Source organism: Abramis brama, assembly GCF_963993115.1.
Source record: "Abramis brama genome assembly, chromosome: 15".
Classification (NCBI taxonomy): Eukaryota; Metazoa; Chordata; class Actinopteri; order Cypriniformes; family Leuciscidae; genus Abramis; species Abramis brama.
This window is the reverse complement of record NC_139977.1, coordinates 11,912,861-11,929,757: the sequence shown is the minus strand read 5'-3', so window position 1 is coordinate 11,929,757 and position 16,897 is coordinate 11,912,861. Positions and strand designations below refer to the sequence as shown.

Sequence of the window (16,897 nt, the reverse complement as noted above, 5' to 3'; positions counted from 1 at the left end):
ACGTTTCAAGTGGTCTTAATTCATAATTTACTGTGCTGAAAGGGTAAAGGAAAGAGTGAATCTGCAAAAACAACAACCCCCAAAAAGGTGGATGTATAATTAATGGCTGACATTAAGGTGTGCCGAAGGAAAAGCGACAATCTGAGGAGATTTGATGAGACAGCGGGGTGTCTCGTGTGCCCAGGCCGAGCTGAGCGTCGCAGCCTCGGGCGAAGCCACAGGCGCTGAGCTGCCGTCCATATGGACCGGGCGCGCACACGTCCGCGCGCGCCACGAAACTGGAGGCTCGCGGTCACGCACTGGAGCGCGCACTCCTGACAGGGGATGCGAAGGTAATTGTGTATTAGCAGCAGTACGTGTCTGTCGGTGTCTTTGTTTTAAAGTTCCCAAATTTATTGAGTGTTCAAACTTAAACCGCGATTCAAAATTAGACAAAATCGATCAAAAGATTCAACAACATACTAATTCAAATTCATTTACAGAACATGCTTCTTAAAGGTGTCAAATTGTGCATTTTAGGGAATCTTTGAAAAGCAGCACTTTGACGCGCAGTGTGATGGTAGCTCGCGCCTGGGGCAAAGATGGGAATTAGACACATTTTAAATTAATGACTAAAAAAAGCAAATCGCTTCAAGAGACGAAAAAAAAAAATATGACAGGCTTTCGAACAAGTAATGCGTTTTATGATTTAACTTGACAATTCCTGCTAAAGTGCGATTGGCATGAATGCACGTGGGATGTTTCTCTCCTTTTTATGATGTTATTCGCGTGAAGAAACTCTCTGGTCAGCGGTGCAAAAAAAAATATTAGTGGACAAGAGCTTTCTGCACTATTTTTTATTTTTGCACTTGCACTTGGTGGAGAGGGGGAAAAAACAGTTAAACTAATCTAATCCACCTTTGGAGAGCAAGCACAGATGTTCATCTCTAATGTAATTCCCATTCAATTTCCTAAGTGCAGTCCCCAAGTGCAAACTAGTTTAGTGTTATGTTTAGCTTGCAAATTTCGTTTTAATAAATAATGAATGCATTAAAACCTGGAGATCAATTGCGAGCTGAGAAATCATAAAAGCGGGCCGTAAGTGCCGCGTGCGTTTGCTGATTTGGACACTTTCTGTGTTTCAGTCAAGTTTTACAGATCCCGTTGCATATTTATAAGTCCTATCTGAAAATCTAGTGAGCTCCTTACCTAGACAGCATATTGAGCTGCTGACTTGGAACGGGACAACTTGCTGCGCGTGCATACAGGACGCGTTCTTGCGTTCCGGAGCCCAAGCACCGACTCTTTTTCAACACCGGCTCCATTTTTTTATGATTTATATAACTTTCTCTTCCCTTAAAATGTAGACGAAACACGCATTATGGGCATTTTAAAAGTCTAGTCCGATTCCTGAGCAATTGATTCTGATGAGCCGGTTCTTTTTAGTGAATCAAAAACTTAGAGCCTGAACGAATGACTCTATGAGTCGGTTCTTTTTAGTGCATCAAAACACACAGCAGCACCAGCAGTGTATGACTTTTAACTACTTGTAACTACTTTTAAGTGAATCAAAAACACTTACGAATCAGTCCCAGCAGAAAGAAGTTAATTCATGATGTCCAACTCAAAATTAAGTCACTTAAAGATAGACAATCTATGAGACAATCTATTTAAAAAAAAAAAATCAATGGTATAGGATTCCTTTTTGCTTGTTAATACTTAAAATGTGATGTAGCTATTCAAAAAATCTAGGACCAATTTTTATTATGTCATGTTTAAGACGTCTGTGTAAACACCTTTTGCAATAATTAATCTGATTTATCTGTTCTGTTGAACTGTGATATGATCTCATTGTTTGACTGCTGAAGGCAGTAAATGCATTAAGAGTTGCATTTATTTCATCCAAATATGTATTCTTTACACTTTAAAAAAATATTTTCATGATTTGTTATCACACATCTTTTGTCAAATCAACTTAAATAATGTGGTTCAGATAACATAATATTTTGAGTTTCTATATATCTCCATTGTAACTCAAATTTTTTATTTCAATGAACTCAATTTTAAGGCAACCAGATAACTTACTTTTTTTAATTAAACCAACAATAATTTTTTACAATGTAACAGTAAATGAATCCAGCAATAATGGAACTGTAAAGGAATCATTAAGAGGAAACAGAATCAGTATTGCAAAAATTCCTTGAGATTCCCATTCCTATCAGTTTTGTTGGTCAACATACACATGCATGAGACGAATGCCTTTGGCCACTGCGTCGCATCTTGTTCTATAAGTGTTTGTGTGACCCGTTTAGTTCCGTTGCGCTCTGTCTGGCTGATTTGAATACTAAAAATGTGCCCTATTTAAACACCCCCTAAATAGGCAGCTCACTATAGGTTGAGACACAGCCGGGCTGGCGATCATCCTCGCTTGTTTCGCCGTGGCTGTCCCATACAAACTGATGCAAAAGACACCCATTTGTCCCAGCTTAGCCCTTCTCCCAATGAGCCTGTGCTGAAGGAGGAGAGAGAGAGAGGGAGAGGGAGAGAGAGGAGGCGAGGGGCCAGCACGCACATTAGTTTCAGCCATCTGGTAGCGGGACGGTGGATGATGTTTAAATCTGACTATAAAAGCGATGCTTGCGAAGGTGAACTGTAAAGCAACGATGCCGAGGAGCAAATTCAATTTCAGGGGGGCCCATTGCTCGGGCAATTTCATTATCCGACCGTATGCTGCAATCTGACAAGAAGAGTGAAAAGCGCAGCGCTCCGCACCTCATTCTCTTATTGTCCATTTTGCCTGGACTCAAAATTAAACAAAATAATGTTGTAAAACGGTCTCTCCCCCGCTCACTTTCTCCTCGCTCTCGTTTCTAATTAGATGTGCACGGCAGATTGATTCAGAACTGCGCAAAGCCCAATAAAGTGACGGGGGATTCTTCTGGAGGTTGTGCTGGGGATGTTAAAAGGTTAATTACCGAACCTTGCCCAGAATGACCATCTGGATATATGCGCCCTCTCCCCCTCTCTCTCTCTCTCTCTCTCTCTCTTAAACACACATGTGCATCTCCACGCACACATTCACTGTGCAAAAGTGCAATTTAAGACCACGTTCCTGAACCTACTCCCTCCAACCAATTTTCAATACCTGACCTTTTACCTGTAAGAAAGTAAGAAATGGAAATAGAAAATACTAGACCTGATGCAAAGTACTTCATGGAACAGAATACATATAGTTACTGACATTGCAGATAAGCAGTACTAGGTTTTTGAACTTTTAGACTCAATATTAAATATAACAGAATTATTCTTATATAGTGTATTTCTATATATATATATATATATACACATATATATACACACACACTACATTGTGACTGTCATTCCATAAAAAGTGAAGATTGTGTAGTTTTCATCATATAATTAGAGACTTTTTTTCTAAATAAAAAAAAGTCCAAAAGCTGTCACCCTCTCAAAAGGTACCCCTTTGTGCCTGAAGAGTGTATATTAGTACCTCAAAGTTACATATTGGTACCACAAGTGTACATATTAGTACCCAAATGGTACATATTTAGAACCTTTTTAAAGGATATCGTCCCAGTTACAGCTTTTGCACCATTTTTTCTGAGAGTGGATGATAAAGGTCTTTATAGGTGTACTGCTCCCTTGAGTCCCACCACACACTCTCACACACACACACACACAAGCTGATATTGCTAGAGGAGCCTGAGAACACTAATGCATCTGTCATGATAACAAGCTAAGAATAACATCTCCACACCAAATAGAGCCACAGATCCAGGAGAGGTGCTTCATTGATTTATGCAACAATAGCATCTTATCCCAAATAAGACGTGGGACATCATCATCCAGAATCAAACAGATATCAAACAAGAATTCCAATCTGGCCCTGGATATGACATGGGTCAAAAGCGCATGAAATGATACTGACGTCTATTTATGTGAGCCTGACTCTGTGGAGCAAATAACAGAAGAAAGTGAAATGCAACCGAAGTATGACCCCTAGTCCAAAGAGCTGTCGTTGTATAAGGAAGAATAAAAGACAAAACGTCAAATATCAGAAGCTCAAAAGTTTCTAAATACTCAGTGTAGTTTAAGGAGTAAATGTAGTAATTTAACAAAATGTCCCAATGAAGACTAAATCCGCCCAGGATCCCAGGAAAAGGTAACTTATAAATATTATGAAGACAGTTTTTTGTTGTTGTTGTTGTTTTATTAATATTTGCCTAACTTATATCCTTGCCAGTTCAATTAGTGCAATGATTTATTAAAATTTGCCTCCAACCAAATAAAATGTATTAAAAGGCAGATGAAATAACCTACTATTAAAATTTGCTATTCATTTTTATAGGCCTATATCGTTGAAAGTTCATATTTTTAGTTTATTTGAATCGTTTTTAGATAATAAATAGCCCATGTTTGCGCTGTAATAAACATGTTTAAGCGAGTCTCGTAAAAACCGGATAAGCGAGGAAAATGAATCAAAAAGATTTTGGAGAAAGATTCTTTGCTTGATTCTGGAGAAAGCTGTTCATTTTATGATTTATAATTACTTCTGTATTTTCCTCATGACAGTTATTTGCTTTGAAACGAACAAAACTGCAGGTGGTTTGGCAGAAAATAAACTGACTGGAACCTATTTTAGACAAAAGTTTGATTTGGGATTTTTAATTAGTTTTGAAAAGTAGGCTACACAAGTAGCACTTTATAATAACTTTAATTAAAATATGAAAATATTTAGCCTAGGCTTTATTAAAAGGTAACTAATTTAGATCACGTGCATTCAAATAAAAACGTCATACTCTAATTTATATTTTTGTGCAATGTGCAATTTTTTTTTATAATGAAAGTTATCATGAAGTGTTACCAACTTTGCCAACTCCGCAAGCTCTGAATGAACTTGAAAAGAGCATCAGATTCCACAGCTCGGTGTAAATCTGAAGTGTATGTGATGTAAGTCTTGCCTGGCATTGGTGCAGTCGTTATAAAGCGCCTCGAAGTCTTTTCGGGTGATGAGTTTGCACCGGTTCACGCCCGGCTGAATGGCCCCGAGTCCGCGCAGGATCCGCACCTGCTCCACCGTGCACACCACCGGGCATATATCCAGCCGCTTCAGCTTGGTGTAGACGGTGTGCAGTCCGCCGACGAGGTGCTTCAGGAACAGGTCGAACACCTGCGGGAGACAGATGAGCTCCTGACCGTCCACGGTGAACGAGGCTACTTTCACCCCGTGCACCTCCACCATCTTACACTCGTTATTATGGACTCCGCCGGGCCCGTTCCCGTTCGTGCCGCCGCCGCCGCCACCGGTGCCGGTGATGAAAGAGTTGATCATGCTGCTGGTCAGTCGCGGGGACTCGGCCGGGCTGGAGTACAGAGAGTCGGGACGGAACAGGCTGCTCGCGCCCCCGGGAGTGGAGGTCGGTGAAAGCACCGGAGGAGTTGCTGATACGGCCATAGTTTATGCGAAGTTTCCTCCTTTCCGTACTTTTTGAGTCAAGCACACCTTTGCTGGCTCCTCGCACTGTTTCGCGGCTTTCACTCGGTGTTTCTCATGCGTCTCCGGTAGCCACTGCTGATAGTCGGTAATGTGCAACTACCTTCCTCGCGAGTGAGATGGATAGAAGTGTATCGCACTCAGCGATTCAATTAGCCAGCCCACTACAGGCCGAAGTGACAGCTCTCTCAGCCAATAAGGAACGCGATAGCACACGCCTTCAAATATTATTGGCCATCTGCCAGTTATGGGCGGGGACTTGAGTTCTCACTATCAAAAGCGAATACAACTTTTTAGATTGCTGTTAGACAGACGGTAGATATATATATTTCATCGGAGTCTTTAGCTTTTAATGATCATTTTGGTAAAACGCCGTAAGTGAATCCGTTCAATTTTATAAAATGCTTCTTAATGATGACTTTGTAGAAGTTATTGAAAGTTACCATATTATGGCATTATGCCTGAATAGCAACAATGTACTTACACCTTTATAAGACTTCTTCGACTAATACATCCAACTGTAATATTAACAAATATTAAATATGACAGCTGAGCTGTTCACAGTCTGTCCTGCCATACAGACAGTCTCCATTTCAGTTTTAAAATTACAGCGCAATAACAAGCATGAGAATATCATCAAGACAACATGAAAGATTCATGATTTATTATGCTTCTTATTTGTGATCAAACTGACTTTAAGGTCCAAAACATTATTGCTATCAACTGCATAACATGCAAAGGTAAACTGAGGTGAACTAACTTTACTGTATAAGCTTTGAATAAGCACTCCTGTTGTTATATAACATTGCTTTTTAGGTAATTTATAAAAGAAAGAGTTCTGCTGTTTAAACATTTGGCCTAATTTGAAGCGACATGTGAAGTGGCTTGCTTAGAATTTCTAGTAGGTTATTATGGTGCTAGTATAATTGTTATTTGTCATCATTTGAGTTCTTGTACCCATATGTTAAAAACCTGACACAGATTATTTTTTGAACAGACCCTCTGAAAATATATGGAGTGACTTCAATTCAATAGAGAACAACATTCTGCATAAAATGTTATATATAAAAAATCTACAACATGTAAAAATGTCAGTCTCTCTATACAATTTTTTTTTTATTGTAACACATTTGATTCACGTTTTTCCTTTCAATACTTTATCTTTGCTCTCATTATGAACCACTTATTGAAGCAAATGAGGACCTTTGTTAATGAGAATCTTTACAGGTCAAAAAAAGTCGTTGTAAAATGAATGTAGGAATCATGCTTAACCTTTGAGCCCTTGCAACTTTTGTGGGAAGATTAATATTGTAATGAGTGTCTAAATGCCATGCAAATTTCTGCCAAGTACCTGCTGAAATTAAAAAGCTAGGTGGCAATCTAGAAAATTAGATACATATTTTACCTAGCTTTCAATCGCACCTCAACCCTTCGTCTTATATTTAATCTTAATGAATACCTGATTATCATACCTGGCCCTGCAGGCACACACATGCACCGCCCCCTTCACCCACCCCTCCAGCACCGCCCCAATGCTCAGTATGCATATTCACCACTTATACACACGTGTAATAGATCTTTATATACAGTATATATATATATATATATATATATATATATATATGTGTGTGTGTGTGTGTGTGTGTGTGTGTGTGTGTGTGTGTGTGTAGGCATATGTTAGTAGTCTAAGCAGTATTAGATTTAAAGTGTTAAGCCTTTATCATCTGAGAAATCCACATTTTAACTAAATATAATATCTTATAGGAATACCATTAAGTAATTAATCATATAAAATAAGACAAATACTACTTACTAAAAGAGCTGACGTCTGTTAAAAAGTCAAGCAATAAACAATCTTCTTTCTAAGTAATATTATCAATAAAATTAAGAGAAGAGAAGAGGTAAGACAAGAGTGAACAAAAGAGTATAGAAAAGATGAGGCAAGAAGAAACAAGTTGAGCACAGAAGAGATGAGAAGAGACAAGTTGAGAATTGATGAGATGTGATGAAATGATGACACAAGACAGATAACTTGAGACAAAGTGAGAGGGAAGGAGTCATACAATAAGAGAAGATGATATACTTGAAGAGAAGAGACGAAACAAGAGGAGACCAGCAAAGAAGGGGAAAGCTGAGCAGAGAAGAGATAAGAAGAGGAAAGATGAGATGAGTACAGGTGAGACAAATTGAGACGAGAGGAGACAAGAAGTGAACAGTTGAGCATAGAAGACATGAGAAGAGACAAGTTGAGCATAGAAGACACGAGAAGAGACAAGTTGAGCATTGAAGACACGAGAAGAGACAAGTTGAGCATTGAAGACACGAGAAGAGACAAGTTGAGCATTGAAGACACGAGAAGAGACAAGCTGAGCATTGAAGACACGAGAAGAGACAAGCTGAGCATAGAAGACACGAGAAGAGACAAGCTGAGCATAGAAGACACGAGAAGAGACAAGCTGAGCATAGAAGACACGAGAAGAGACAAGCTGAGCATTGAAGACACGAGAAGAGACAAGTTGAGCATTGAAGACACGAGAAGAGACAAGCTGAGCATTGAAGACACGAGAAGAGACAAGTTGAGCATTGAAGGCACGAGAAGAGACAAGTTGAGCATAGAAGACACGAGAAGAGACAAGTTGAGCATTGAAGACACGAGAAGAGACACGAGAAGAGACAAGTTGAGCATTGAAGACACGAGAAGAGACAAGTTGAGGATTGAAGACACGAGAAGAGACAAGTTGAGCATTGAAGACACGAGAAGAGACAAGTTGAGCATTGAAGACACGAGAAGAGACAAGTTGAGCATTGAAGACACGAGAAGAGACAAGCTGAGCATTGAAGACACGAGAAGAGACAAGCTGAGCATTGAAGACACGAGAAGAGACAAGCTGAGCATTGAAGACACGAGAAGAGACAAGCTGAGGATTGAAGACACGAGAAGAGACAAGTTGAGCATTGAAGACACGAGAAGAGACAAGTTGAGCATTGAAGACACGAGAAGAGATACGAGAAGAGACAAGTTGAGGATTGAAGACACGAGAAGAGACAAGTTGAGAATAGAAGAGAGAAGATTCTATAATGACAAGACATGTGAAGTGATAATAATGGATAGCGATGAGACAAAGTGAGAGGACAGGAGTCATACATTGAGAGAAGATGATATACTTGAAGAGACGAAACAAGAGGAGACGAGCAGAGAAGAGAGGAGAAGAGATGAGACAAAACAAGAAAAGAAAAGACAAGTTGTGCATAGAAAATGATGACGAAGACATGAATCGATAACAATAAATAGTGATGAGACAAAGTGAGAGGGAAGGAGTCATACAGTGAAAGAAGATGATATTCTTGAAGGGAAGAGACGAAACAAGAGGAGACCAGCAAAGAATATGAGAAACAAGACAAAACAAGCTGAGTATAGAAGAGACAAGAAGTGACAAGTTGAGCATAGAAGAGAGGAGATTCTATAATGACAAAATATGTGAAGCGATAATAATGGATAGCGATGAGACAAAGTGAGAGGGCAGAAGTCATACAATGAGAGAAGATGATATACTTGAAGAGAAGAGAAGAGCAGAGACGAGATGAGACAAGACAAGAAAAGAAAAGACAAGCTGAGCATAGATGAGATGCAATGAAATGATGACACAAGACATGAATCAATAACAATGGATAGTGATGAGACAAAGTGAGAGGGAAGGAGTCACAATAAAAGAAGATGATATACTTGAAGGGAAGAGAGGAAACAAGAGGAGACGAGCAAAGAAGAGGAGAAACGAGACAAAACAAACTGAGCATAGAAGAGACAAGAAGAAGCAAGATGATGAGACAAATCGAGATGAGAGGAGAAAAGAAGTGACAAGTTGAGCATAGAAGAGAGGAGACACTAATGACACAAAACATGTGAAGCGATAACAATGTATAGCGATGAGACAAAGTGAAAGGGAAGGAGTCAGTGAGAGAAGATGATATAGTTGAAGAGAAAAGACAAAACAAGAAGAGGTGAGATAAGACAAGAAAAGAAAAGCTTATAGAAATTGAGTCGAAAAAAGATTTGAGACAAGATGAGCATAGAAGAGAGGAGACAAAATGATGATACTAGACATGTGACGCGATAACAATGGATAGCGATGAGACAAAGTGAGAGGAAAGGAGCCATAAGATGAAAGACGAGCCAAGAAGAGACGAGCAGAGAGGAGAGGAGAAAAAAACAGTTGAGACAAGACAAGAAAAGCTAAGCACAGAAGAGTCAAGATCAGGCAAGATGGAATTAGGCTGGTGAGACAAAATCGAGAAGAGATGAGAAAAGAAGAGACGAGTTAAAGGAGAACTCCGGTCAATTTTAACATTGAGCTCATTTTTTTGTAAATTTGGAGTGCTGTCAGTACAGAGAACAACGACAAAAATCGCTGTTGCCTACACCGTGTTATCCTCTTTTTAAAATTTGCACCCTGTTGACTTCAATGGGGCAACAATCGACTACTGTGGACTTCGACCGAAAACAGGATGTAAATACAGGTATGAGCACTGGCCGAATTAACTTCATTTTTATTCATATCTTTCACATCTACTGCAGTCAGATTCACCGTGTTCACTCTGAAGGAATCACTCACATGACCTGTGCACTTGTAATGACACATCAAGGATGTTAAGAGGCTAAAAGCAGGTTTAAAACTTGGCCCATTGAAGTCAACAGGGTGCAAATTTTAAAAAGAGGACAACACGGTGTAGGCAACACCGATTTTTGTCGTTGTTCTCTGTACTGACAGCACTCCAAATTTACAAAAAAATTAGCTCAATGTTAAAATTGACCGGAGTTCTCCTTTAAGACAAGATGAGCATATACAGAGACAAGAAGAGACAAGTTGAGCATAAAAGAGACGAGATGAGGCAAGACGAGATGAAAAGAGAAGAGATAAGACAAGAGGAGACAAACAAGTTGAGCATAGATGAGATGAGTCGAGACCAGAAGAGACCAGTTAAGCATTGAAAAGAAAAGCAAAAATCAGAAATACAGAGATGTGATGTGAAGAGATAATGTGAAGCCATGAGACAACTCAAGAAGAGACAAGTTAAGCGTCAAGACCAAAGGAGACAAAATGATCAAAAAAGAGAAATAAACTGAAAAATGAGACGTGGAGAGATAGTAACGGATAAAGATGAGACAAAGTCGACAATACAATGAGATACAATAAGAGAAAGAGATATAGAAGAGGAAAGATGAAACAAAAGACAAGAAGAACACAGACAAGGTAATAATATATGCATGGATGAGACAAAGGAATGTTTTGAAATGGATGAGACAAGGTGAGACAGAGAGGAAGAGAGTTCATGTTTCAGAAAGAGGCTGTGTTTTAATAGTCGTGTAAAATATTACACTGAGGCCAAAAGCAGATCAGCAGCCCCTCTTGGTGTAATGAAATGTTTCTGCATTCATTTCCACCTAACGCAAATCAATAACAACAATAAATTACAACTGATTTTAATTGAATGTTGTTTCTAATTTTACTGTCACTCGTGATAAATATTTATGTCTATTACAGCATTTTAAATTCATTACACTCCCAGATCTTTTTCACTCAACGGATTGCTACATACATCAGCAGTTCAGTAATCCATTTGGGCTGTGACACGTGCCAAAAAGTTGCCTGCCTGACTCTTAATTTAGGGTAAAATATCACCCTTTAATACTACTTAAGAAAAGACAAGCTGTCACTTGAGTATGCTCGACGTACTTAATTTCTCTGAGAAAGCCACCACAGATGATTTAAGGACACTCTTCTCACACTTGCTGCCAAATCACGGGTGACTGGACCTTTTTGTGAGAGCCTCGTGCTTTCGAAGACACACCGGCTGTGTGTACGGCACTGTCCATCAACAAAAATTACTCTGGGAGAAAAGTGGCCAAAGGAGGTTAACTGTTTCGGTCACGTCAAACTGAAACGTGTTATTTCATTTTTCAACTCTAGGGTTGTGCTGTCTTCAGCGCTTTGAATGAGTGATGTGGACTTACGATAATGGTGAACGTTACGTAGAGGGGTCCGGTTGTCCAGTAAAGTGCCCGTTGGAATCTCAAGGTGACCTGATTTATTTATTAAAATGCTCCTTGGATGAATCTCAGTTTTCCGACAAAAAGAAAAATCTTTATGCAATATCTTTATTTTACATAAAACGAGTGAAGGCTATTTTTAGTTCCATTAAGTTCCATTGATTTTTTTATTTTATTTTTTTTATTTATTTTATTTATTGTAATATGACTTAATATTGTATTATATTACTTGATTTTTTTTCTTTAAAAAAAATTAAAGGGATATCTCACCCAAAAATTAAAATTATGTTCTCATTTACTCACCTTCATGTTGTTCCAAACCTGTGTGACTTTCTATCTTTTACAGAACATAAATATTTTGAGTTTGGTAACCAAACGGTTTAGGTTACTATTGACTTCCACTGTAGGGACAAAAAAAAAAAAAAAACATTTTTCTTAAAATAGTTACATGAGTTAAAAAATAGTTTTTTTATGTTCCACAGAAGAAAGAAAGTCATACAGGTTTTGAAACACATGAGGGTGAATAAATAATAACAGAATTTTAATTTTTGGGTGAACTATCTCTTTAAATCAGCATACATTAAGGTATTAACAAGCACTGTTATGATGTAATACTTTACCATTTAAATAAATTAATGAGATTTGTTGTAAAGTCGCAATGCAATGTGCAATATTTTAAAGAATTATTAATTTATTTATCTATCTATCTATCTATCTTGACAGAGTTTCAATTAAAAAAAAAAAAAAAGATAAAATGATACCTCTGTACTTGTGGCATGACAATATTTGCATGTGTTTTATCAGCACTAATATGTATTCATCAGGCCATTTCTGCATCACCCATGCATTCACGGACTGACACACTCTGATAACTGATCTCTAATTTAATTTATATTTACGGCGAGATTTATAATGCAATAATGTTCTCGTGGATGTTTCATTTGGAGAGTTTACGAGGGGCCTGACAGATGGTGTCATTGTGCGTTGCTTTGCCACTGCTCACCTCTCTCTATATTCAAGATGGCCACCCTCAAAAAGAGCTGAGGGAGAAATGAAATCAACTGTGAAGTCTCCTTGAATTCCACTTCAAAGTTGCAGTTAAGTATGAAAAACTTTGCCACAGTATTTAGAAATCCATGACTGAACGAATGCCAGATCTTTGAACAAACACTGGCGGCAAAGCCTGCAACTTACACAGTCTAGTTATCGTTGCAGTGGCTCTGTTGATGAATTGTGTACTCTTTCCTTGTCAGAATCTTAATCTTAATCCTTCTTAATCAACATTTACTCTCCGAAGTGCTGGTACGATACAACAGTCAAGCAGGAGATGGTAGGACCCGTCCTTGGAGACATCTTTACCCGGCCTGAAAGTGTTAACGGGCAACAAAAAAGTAGACGCACTCTCCAAACACAGAAGCCATGAATGAGGACTTTATCTCCACTGGCTCTTAGAAGCGAGCATCAAAGCCTGAGGAACTCACAGAAGACTATGACTAAAGGTGCGGGCTCTCGCAAGATAAAGAGCGCTTGATTCTTGCGGAAAGCATTGTAGCGCTCGTCGCCTTGATTTTGCTTTCAAAACCAGCCAGAACTAAATGCCTCTGAACATACGGGGTGATGGCACATGATGAAACCCAACACGAAATGATTTCAATCCACACAGGTTTTGCTTTTCATTTCTCCCTCAGATTAAAAAAAAAGAGCCGTATCCCCCAGAGAACAAGCCGTTGACATGAAGACACCCCTCCATCACAAACACTGCGACAAACTCTCTTGTTAAAAGCATCCCTGGTGCGTCAGATATGAGAGAGAGGGAGAGCGAGCAAGAGAAGAAAAAAGGGTTCTCCTGTTGTAAGCCATCTGTCTTGTTTTCCGCTGTTGTTTTAAGCACGGACAAGACATGCTTAAAAAAAGCAGACTAAGGAAGATCAAGTGTCACCAATCTGTCTTATTTGAAGCTATAAACACCTGTCCTCGTTCCGGCCTAAGAAATAAGTATCAGTGACAAAGACTGTGATGTTAAAGTCAAGAAAGCTGTGGAAAAGGAAGGTCTTAAGGGTTATCAGTACTGCCTCTTTCTGTTTCGGGAGATATGGTCATCTCTCTTTGTTTACCAATGAACTACGCCACACACAAAAAAATGTTCTAGAGATCTACGGAATGCAGAAAATAGAAAGCGAGTTCTTCACCACGCTTATACAAGATGATTTTTCAAAACCCTTGACTGGCGATGAAGAAAGCCACAGAAACATCTGGACCATGCAGATAGGAATATTCAGAGAATAGACAAAGCTGCTCTGAAATATATTCTCCGGTGCATTCTGGCATATCTCGAGATAAGGAGAATGTTCTTGAAATACATGAATTATAAGTGGGCAACCCCTTAAGCTTCTAAAAAGGCCCGTTGTTTTGTTTTAGGAGCAATTGGTTCAGAAGCTTACTTTGGAGATGTGTGTAGTTTAATCATCTGACGGAAAAAAAACTGGCCAAAGTTCTGTGAACTTATAACATCAAACAACATTCTTTTACAATGTTCTTTTTAAAACAACACAGTTTGTTTCAGATGCCTATTCCTGTCTACATGTTTTGGGTTCAAATACTTCTTAAAAATCAGTACCACAGAAAACAATTTGGAATCAGGACTGGACTGGGAACACAAGCAAAAAAGCATTTACCATTTTGAAAAATAACGAAGGTACAAATAACGACAGTCTTTATTCAACATAAGCCAAAAAACTCGAAACAGTGTGCCGTGCACAAACAATACCGGACAAATAATAAGTGAAGGTGGGGAACTTATACACATGGTGATGAACTAAGTGATGAATGAAGCAAGGTTAGATGTTGTGGGAAGAAGGAGGCGGGAACCGGCGAACGTTCAACAACTTTTAATCATAGACTGTAAAAAAATATGGACGACGCCCCTTCGCTCTCTTCCATTGGTAAAAACAAACTTATTTTAAAAACAAACCCTTGAATTTACATCAGCGTGATAAAAACTACAGTAATGACAGAAACCACCTTCGGAAAAAAGATATTTGAAGTGTAATTAAATTGTTTAGTTGGTCTCAAGTCCCGTTGAATAACACGGCGAGGCGGGGTTTATGACCTATACTAGGACCAGTCACCGGGGGGCGATCGAGACGTTTTGGCTTCACTTTTCAGGGCTTGTGCGGCACGCTTGCTTTTAATAAATAAATAAATAAATAAACAAATACAAAAATGAAAGTAAAGACAGCAGTAAAGATGAAAGTAAAGACCCTCACGGACGACTGCTGCCACATATAATAAAACACAACATAAATCCAGGCCTGGCCTCTCTCGATCTTCACTGTCGTCGCTCCTCCTTTTGTGTTTTCGCTCCTCTGTGAGAGATACGAGACCTGTGTGTCGCGCAGGTGTCGCTCATCAGTAATCACGCCACCGGCCTCGCGCCGTTCTCTCACGGCCCTCGGCCTCGTCCTGCTCGCCACAATGAACAGCTGTGATGAACAAATTATTATCCATGGAAACTGATTACTGGCTGGAAACGGAGGACAAAGGAACAAAAGAAAACAGGTGACTAAACAAAACCAAAACTGAGCATAACTGTGACAGAACACTCCCCTCCGGGACGGCGCTGCCTCGCACCATAAAATAGCCGAGGGGGTGGTTCTGGCGGCAGACGAGGGTCCGGTGTAAAACGAAGCCCCGGTAGAAGGAACCAGGGAGGTAGTTCAGGAGGCAGACGAGGGACTGGTGAAAAACGAAGCCCCAGTGGAAGGAACAAGGATGGCAATTATGGTGGGAGGAGCCAGGGAGGCAAAGATAGGAGGAGTGGCCAGGTAGTGGTTCAGAGTGGTTGTTGTCAGCCCACGGTGGAATCGACAGGGGGAGGAACTAAGGTGGGGATTTGGCTGACAACACCCGAGGCCCAACTAACGGAGATGAAGCCATAGGAAGTGGAGCCCAGGGCGCAGACGGAGAACAGATGGGGACGGCCAACACCAATGGTTCAGGAGGCCGAGGCGGAGCCGAAGTGGCGAGAATCCGAGGTGGAAGCCAGAGTGCTTGAGAACTGAGGCAGAGCCGGTGAGAATGAGGACCAAGGCATAGCCGGAGAGAGGCGGAGCCCACTGGAGCCGAAGGGGTGGAGAGACGGAGTGCAGAGGATGGCTTGAAAGTCTGTGGCGCAGGCAGGGTGACGGCTGACCAGGGTGGAGCCGGAGGGACGAGGGAGCCCGGTGAAGCCGTACGGACGACAGTCTCTGGTGGAGCCAAAAGAGGGAGGAGCCAAGGTGGAGCCGACAGGTTGATGGACCAAGGTGGAGTGACGAGATCAGCGGTTGGAGACGGGGCCGGGGGATCTACTTGCTGGACGAAGCAGGTGCTGGAAGACCTGAGGCTTAACCGCACAACGGCATGGTGTTAGGTGAGAAGGCGGGGCTGACGGAATTGCTGACTAATGCAGTGGAGTTGGAAGAGGGAGATTAGGCGGGATCAGCGAGGATAACTCCTTCTGAATACAAGACGATGAAACGGGCATTATTCTGGGCAGGACCAGTGGCGATGATGAAGGTTCAGAAGGCGTGGGAAGCATTACCTCCATTTTCCATTCTATCAAGCACCCTCAGTGTCCAGCTCCACCAATGTCCTGTCTGTCACGGATGTTACCGGCTCATGCATATGGTCAGACTCATTTTGGGGCTCAGTCTCGGTGGCGGACGGTCCCTGGCGGGCGTAAGCTCCCCGTCTGTGGTGGGCTCTGGTTTGTAATCCATGATTGGGGTTGATGGCTGGCTGGGCTCTGGATGTAGCAACGTGACGATGGATGTTGGGTGGGGCTGGTGGGGTCTATGGACAGGACATTACACCTAGATGAACAAGATTCAAAATCATCATAAGCATTTGTATGATATAATAAAAAATATCAATCATAATAAATCAAACAGGGGTCATTCATTAAAAAAAAAAGGTATTCTTTACGAGAGTCCCAATTTAATGCTGCCTTCGCATGCTTTCGGAAATTTCCCACTTCTGAAGCACTTCGTCATATTCAAGTGCTTTGTATCGGAAAGAACAGGAATCATGAAGGACACCAGGTTTATTTATTGGGAAATCTTATTAAAGTCAAAAAGATATTTATATAGCATCCCATTCATTCACAACTATAACAATAAACACACTACCTAGATAGTCAGCTCGCAGTGTATAAAACAATGAATATGCACTACTTTAATGACAAGACAAGGCGATGTAGCTGTTGTGGAAAAATGTAATAAATCACACCAGCAATCGTTCTGCCCTCCACCATATTTCAAGTTTGTGGCCTGCCCATCTCGGGAACTTGGGTATCAAAATTGTCCCTGAGCTTTCCA

At 40.4% G+C, this 16,897-nt stretch overlaps 1 protein-coding gene across 4 annotated transcripts in view; it reads right to left on the bottom strand.

Moving 5' to 3' along the window:
* Positions 1 to 5,662, bottom strand: part of dacha (dachshund a) — a 165,572-nt gene extending 159,910 nt beyond the window's left edge. For 2 of the 4 annotated variants that reach the window (XM_084136545.1, XM_084136544.1), the window contains exon 1: positions 4,962 to 5,662. In XM_084136545.1, coding sequence (XP_083992671.1) covers positions 4,962 to 5,455 — 494 coding nt within the window. In that variant the 5' untranslated portion in view covers positions 5,456 to 5,662. The remainder of the gene's footprint in view (positions 1 to 4,961) is intronic. The other 2 variants (XM_084136547.1, XM_084136546.1) reach the window with 1 other exon arrangement.
* Positions 5,663 to 16,897: the final 11,235 nt, after the last annotated feature.